A 7,104-nucleotide genomic window follows, 5' to 3' on the forward strand; every position below is an offset into this window, starting at 1 on the left:
TGTGCAGTGCATAAGAGTCAGTCCCTGCTCCTTGAAATTTACAATTTACTCACGGCAGACAGACAAGTCACATAGGCAAAAAACCAAATAAGAGGCTTTGGATTCAAAAGTGGGCCATGAGTGGGGGGAAAAAAAATAAATTGGATAGGTCATAGGTGGGAATGACTGAGGAAGGGGCCACTTGACATGAGTAAAGCTGCCAGGCATGAATTTTCTTGAAAGCTGATATAAGAGACAGCCAGAGGAGCCGGGTAGGTGTGAGCTCTAGGGACCCCAGGTCGACCCTTGGGCTGATTAACATTTAAAGCTAGCTTAATACATTTCTCTGCTATTCTAAACAGTCTGCTAGAAATAAGAGAACAAAGGATAAGATTTAAAGTCCAAAAGTGAGTTAATGGGTGAGGGGGGGGGGGCACTATTTAATTGGACAAAGCTGCACGAACCTTGGCTATTGGGCCACAAAGCAACCCTGTACAAGAAAATCGGATGAGAAGGAAGCCCTAAGCAACTGTCCCCTACCCCTTCTCTTTAAAAGTGGGGGCACACGGGAGTCTTCTGTAGCACCTGCTGCTCTGTCTTGCCCTATTTAAGGCTGTGATCGGAGAGACATACAAAACTCTAGCCTCACGGATTACAGAGAGACATGAGAAACTGAGGCACCTGGGGTGGTCTACGAAGTACCCCCAGAGGTACCTGAGCTTCATGAGATATGCAGAGTCATGAAATGAGGACTGGACTGTAGAAGGTTTGGGGAAGTTTGCTTTTCCCTTCATTCCGCTGTTAAACCTGTGGGGCAAAGGGCTCAGCGGACATGTACATAAGAGGGAACAATCTTCTCCCAGTCAGAGGGGCTTCTTTTGGTGTGACTGTTTTACTTTAAACAAATCACGAGAGTAGCCCTTGAGAAAAGCTATGTATATTTGCAGAGCTGTGGAATGGGCTTTTTCATTAACCAGAAATTGCAATCAGTTGTTTATTTTCTTGTCGGTGTGTGTATATACTGTGTATGGAAAGCATGTGTTTATACTGAAACACATGCTGGAGGGTGGAATTGAACATTCCTGCCTCGCCCCAGCATGTTCATGGCCCTCCCATTATAATCTCTACTATGAGAGCGCACTAAAACCGCACGGCTTGCCACATACCACAGATGTGTGCGTGTGCAGCAAACGCTGATATAAATCAGCGAGCAGCAGAAACTCATTAAGAAGAGTTTGCATAAACAGATATGCCAGCTCCTGCCATGTGTCACTCCAGACCACAATGACAAGTTTGGGTACCATACTTTGAGAAGAGATGTTGTTTATTGAACCTAGAAGTTTGGTAGAAGGAAACCACTTCTACACCTAGATTTAGCAAAAAGAATCTGCTACACTCTGCTAAATTAGCATTAAGTTTTGTCATTATTTTTTAGTCCGGGGCACATCATGTTTCTGATACAGCTGGCGTCCTGTCCCTCAACACATTCACACATGTTTTCAGACAAGATTAGATCCGAGCGCTCGATTAAAGAATTTAAACTCCGAATTTTGCAAGGGAATGTTAAAGCCATTGACAATATAAACTCTTGTACCTGGAGAGTGAGTGTGAGCAATCGTCCCCTAGAGATGTTCTCATGTGCATTATGGAAGAGGGGAGCTTAATAATGGGTCTGATTTTCAGAATTACCAAAATCTGTAAATGAACCTGGTTCTTAAACCTAACAATGCAAATATATCCCAGACCTGCTTACTGTTGAGAGAATGAAAACCTGACCTGGTGGTGGCCTCAAAGGATTGGAGCTAGCTAGCCATACCTTATAGGGACAATTTTCAATAGTTTTTTGTTTTGTTTTTTTGCAATGTACATGGGACACTTTTATCCTATGTATATTGCAATGCAATCAGTTTGCAACGGGGAACCACGTGTATTCCCTTTGAGAATTAGCAGGCGCAAAGTACAGGTGCTAAAAGCGACCCACATACTCGCCACTTGCTATTTCCAGTGGCAGCCGAGAAATGGGTAAAATAGCATGCATGTTTTTGAAAATGTCAGGTATGAACGTGGCTTCCCTCCCCTGACCTGAACATGCCCTCAAGAATGCCCGGTTTTAGCCCATGCCTGCTTCAGAGGGCAGTTTTCAGAAATGCTGCCTGATCCAGATAAATTACGTTTTTTTCATGTTGCGACCAGCCCCAGCTGATGCCATTTTACTGGTTCAAAATTGCGGTGCTGCCCAGTGAAAGCAAAGGCCAGAACCCAGGGCGGGCTTTATCTACATTCAGGTACTGTAGGTATTTCCCTGTCCCCAGAGGGCTTACAATCCAAATGGTCTCACCAATCCGTTGGCATCTTCAGACGATAATTTTTCTAGTTGAATGTGATGTTCTCTTTTCTTTGGGGAGGTGCACCCTGGAGATGCATTTATACATGAAACGCCTCATAGACTTTGCTGCTAGTTATGGAAAGACCCTCCTAGCGCATCTCGTGGCTCTGATTCTGGAGAAATCACCAATACTGAGGGACCTACTCAAATCGCGGGATAGGCCTAATACTGCGGGAATATGCATTTTCTGCAGAACTGCAGTGTAAGTAGTGCATTACTGATCATCTGCTTCCCACAGTTTTGCCTGTTTTAGCTGCTGTTCAGACACCACTATTTGACGTTCATCCTGCTATTTAGGCCGGACCCTAGCCTGGTGCTGTTAGCAGCAACGTTCAGGAGAACCTTGCTGCATAGTAATAAAGAACCTGCTTAGTTTTTTGATGCCACGGAGGACTTTCCAGTTTATTCTGCATTGAGTATGTTGTGTAGCACTACAGAAATGTTAAGTAGTATTCTACTGCACTCATTCACAATCAAGTTATTTACAAAGAACATAGCTTTTTGCTTTTCTGCTAAAATGAATCTATGTCCTTTGTGTTCTGAGCTCCACTAAACATGTGGGAGGCCTTTGTTGGGCGGGTGAGAGGGAGGATTTGGCGTGTTGTGGGAATGGAGACCCAGAGAACAGGAAGAGTGATTCCAGCCAGCACAGAGTGCAGCCAGAGGCTTCCCTAGTAACCTGGGAGGGGAACCTTGTATCCCCTGTACAAGTGTTTCCAAGAACTGAGAAAAAGAGGGGGAAAGACAAAAAGAAAATAGCTTGTATCAGTATAAAAAAATGCAATGCATGAAGCGGTCCTGCTGTCTTACTTAATATACTTGTTTTTCAGTTGCTGCTGAAGGCCTATAGGTAGAAAGCTAGAATTTCCCAGGAACTCCTGAGACAGGGGACGGCAACCTCCAGTCCCTGTGGACTGCCTAGGTTTTCAGGTTATTCCTAATCAATATGCATGAGAAGTATTGCGTGCGCATGACTTCAACTGTATGCAATCTATCCCATGCATATTAGGGGCAGGGCTTTTTTTTTTTTTTTTGAAGACGCACTAGTACCAGCACCTTTATTTTCCAGAAAATAAAGCACCGATCAGGGATGTCCTGAAAACCTGAATGGATTGGTTGCCTACCCCTACTATTGTGGGAACAGTGTCACCTATGTATGATTGCTCCGTGTAGCATGCCTCTGTATGTGTGTGTGCGAATGTGTGAGATCACTGGTGAGAGCACCGTGAATATGAACCAGTTAGAACATCAGGTTTTCTTTACAATGGAAATTCTGTGTTTGGGAAAGTTTGAGATTTGTTGGCTCTTTGGAGAACCTGGCAAGGATTCCCGTTCCTCAACTTTTCATTTTTTTTTTCTCCTCCTGTAGGCAGTGGGCAGATCCAGCTGTGGCAGTTCCTGCTGGAGCTCCTCTCTGATAGCTCAAATTCCAACTGCATCACCTGGGAAGGCACCAACGGAGAGTTCAAGATGACCGACCCTGATGAGGTGGCCCGGCGCTGGGGAGAACGGAAAAGCAAACCCAATATGAACTATGACAAGCTCAGTCGTGCCCTCCGTTATTACTATGACAAAAATATCATGACCAAAGTCCATGGCAAACGTTATGCCTACAAGTTTGACTTCCATGGAATTGCTCAGGCCCTCCAGCCTCACCCTCCAGAGTCTTCCATGTACAAGTACCCATCAGATCTTCCCTACGTGAGCTCCTACCATGCACATCCTCAGAAGATGAACTTTGTGGCTCCTCATCCTCCTGCTTTACCAGTAACATCTTCCAGCTTCTTTGGGGCCCCAACTCCATACTGGAATTCACCTACTGGAGGTATTTACCCCAATACCAGGCTCCCAGCCAGCCATATGCCTTCTCACCTTGGCACCTATTACTAAACAGAAGAAAGAGACATTTCTATGTAGAATATGGTCCTCAGCGAATGGTGATGAACCTTAATTGGAGAACATGAATTCTAAGTGCCTTACAGGAAAAGTCGTCAGGGGAAGAAGATGCCAAATAAATGCTTCATAAAGTAGTGATTGAAAGAGAAAGTATTACTACCAAAGTTAAATATGCTAAAAATCTAATGTTAATTGATCATAAGTGTTTGGACCAACTGAGAAATTATGAACTGTTGTAGCTAAAAGCAAGACAAGATCCGAAGGTAGAAGTCTTCTTAAAATTTTAATAAGCTTTTGTGTAAAGTTTGACATCCCATAGCTACAAAGTAGGATTATACTACAGCAGCATAAGGATAATACAGTAAATGACCCAACAAGTATAGATAATGATTACCCGAAAAAGAAAGCACCTGTACTTAAAAATGAAAACATATCACAAGAAAGCTTTTGAGCAGACTTTTCGAGTGGTGTCGAGTTGAAGCTAAAGTGGATTCTGCAGTGGAACTCGAAATACATTCCATGTCGTGGAGAGGTATATCAGCTCTGTCAAACTGTGAAGACCAACCGTATTTCTCAACAGTATTCCAGGAACCATGAGCCATGCGGTGGAACCGAGAACGTGATGAAGGGTGCGCGAACGACTAAAGGGCCGAGGGCCTGAATCTGACACAAGGAGGAGGAGGCAGGAGAAGATAATGAAAATGCAAAAGGGGGGAATTATTTTGGGGTGGGGGGAGGCAGGGGGAGGGCGGTTGGTTGGGGTGCACAAAGAGACTTGAAGACCTTCCTTGGTAGCAGTGAAATAACGTTGAGGAACCAATTCGACCACTGTTCTGCAGTGCACTGCTATTCCAAGTATTAGAGAAGGACTCGAGTGACAATCAGGAAAGCAGAGAAAGGGAAACTGAATAGAATACATCTCTAAAAAAAAAAAAAAATGTACAACTGGAATTATCTGATGTTTGAAAGGAATGTGCGGGACCTCATCTTCTGTAGTGCGGGGGTGGGAGGGGGAAGGTCGTTGTTTTCTCCGGGTTCACGGGAAGGGACGTCCCCTTGCCCTCCCCACCCTCCGCGTGCCATAGTCTGAAATCATTTCTTAGGTAATGTTTTATTAAGCGGATGCCAGTTCTTCTTTTTATGAGTCACGAACGCTGTGCGTTTGTCAGAATGAAGTATACAAGTCAATGTTATTTTTTTTGGGGGAGGGGGGTTTCCATTTTTATATAATTATGTAACTTATGCATTTATACACTACGAGTTGATCTCGGCCAACCAAAGACACAAAAAAAAAAAAAAAAAGAAAGAGGGGCAATCCAAAAAAAAACAAACCGTGGCCTTGAATTTTAACTCTGTATGCTTAATGTTTACAATATGAACTATTAGTACTTAGAATGCAGATTTTATCTAATAAAATAAGCTTGGCCTAGCATGGCAACTCCAACCTACATGGCATGGTCTGAATGGTGTGTGTTTTCCAGCCACAAAATGTCACTAGGCTGCTAGAAAAGGTAGCCACTCAGGTCAAGTGGATTTTTAAATGTTGGGGCTGGCTAGCTAACCTCGAGAGATAGCCGGTCAACTCGCTATGAATATCCACTCCCAAAGCATCAGGGTTCCACTTTTCTTTTAATTTCACTTCTTGGGCGTCTGAAGCTTTTCTGAATTCAGTTACGTTTGGTTTTTTGTTTTGTTTTGTTTATCATGCCCACCAGTTTGAGGTGGGGCGTCAAAGCCCATAAAAGAGTGCCGCTGCGCTGATCGTCATTAGAAAATCTCCTTTTGGGCGCTGCTGTAATACATACAGGGCAAGCAGCTCAGGAGGGTCCTCCGGAGAAAAGATATAGGTATATATATATTTTTTTTGTAAAACAGAGGCGGGACGGGGCTGCAATAAATGGCACACAGGGAATGAAAAATTCCATAAAAAATAAATAAAAAAAAGGGAACGATCACCCCATGGTAATAACTGGCAGAGAGAGGAGCAGAATCAGGATGAGTATTAGCACAGCTGCACCCCCAATTTATTCAGATACAGGATGATGGGTGTGGCGAAGTGGAAGGAGGCTTTAAAACACTTTAGACAGCACCAACACTTCAGGAGTGAAATAAAAATCTAAAAAGAGGAGTCTTACTGGTTCTTTTTAACCCTTAGCAGAATTATCTGTAAATCATTTGGCCTTGGTCTGCTGCTTTAGCACTTCGTTAGTTATACACCAAATGCCCCTGCCAGGCATCCCCAGCCTGTCCTAGTGACCCCCAGAGCCAGTCACGTGTTCGGGATATCCACAGTGAATAGGAATAGGATCAATTTGGATAGCACTGGCTCTCCAGTGAATGCAGATTTCTTTCTTGCATATTCACTGTGCATGTCCTGAACATCCGGCTGGCTCTGGGGCTCACTAGGACATGCTTGGGAAGCCCTGGTTCAAGCCAAGGGGCCGGATTAGCATGTCTTAAACTGTCAAGACCTCAACCCTACTGTTTGGGCATCTTTCATGATCATTTATAATTCAGTCACCTTAAAAATTCAAAAAATGTCTATCAGAAGTAAATCTTTCCTCTTGATCCCATGCTTGGATCGATAAGAAAAGCTGAGCAAATTGGCTGCAAGTTCCTTGAGGGCTCCCATTAAGTAATGAAAACATTAATGGAGAAAGAAGTTTTGCATGAGAAAAGAGCAGGGCCAGTACAAGGGTATTAGGCGCCCTAAGTGAACCTTCTGCCTTGCATCCAGCCCGGTCCAAGCCTTGGTTCCGGGCTGGATTCCGGGCTGGTTCTGGTTCATTCACTCAGACAGGCCCCCTCTCTTACACACACTTAGGTTCCTTGTCTCATTCACA

At 44.0% G+C, this 7,104-nt stretch overlaps 1 protein-coding gene across 12 annotated transcripts in view; it reads left to right on the forward strand.

The window, feature by feature from the left end:
- Positions 1 to 5,705, forward strand: part of ERG (ETS transcription factor ERG) — a 368,978-nt gene extending 363,273 nt beyond the window's left edge. For 9 of the 12 annotated variants that reach the window (XM_029603434.1, XM_029603439.1, XM_029603440.1 and 6 more), the window contains one exon: positions 3,735 to 5,705. In XM_029603434.1, the coding sequence (XP_029459294.1) occupies positions 3,735 to 4,255 (521 nt within the window). In that variant the 3' untranslated portion in view covers positions 4,256 to 5,705. The remainder of the gene's footprint in view (positions 1 to 3,734) is intronic. The other 3 variants (XM_029603441.1, XM_029603436.1, XM_029603442.1) reach the window with 1 other exon arrangement.
- Positions 5,706 to 7,104: the final 1,399 nt, after the last annotated feature.

The sequence above is a fragment of the Rhinatrema bivittatum genome, chromosome 5 (assembly GCF_901001135.1).
Source record: "Rhinatrema bivittatum chromosome 5, aRhiBiv1.1, whole genome shotgun sequence".
NCBI lineage: Eukaryota > Metazoa > Chordata > Amphibia > Gymnophiona > Rhinatrematidae > Rhinatrema > Rhinatrema bivittatum.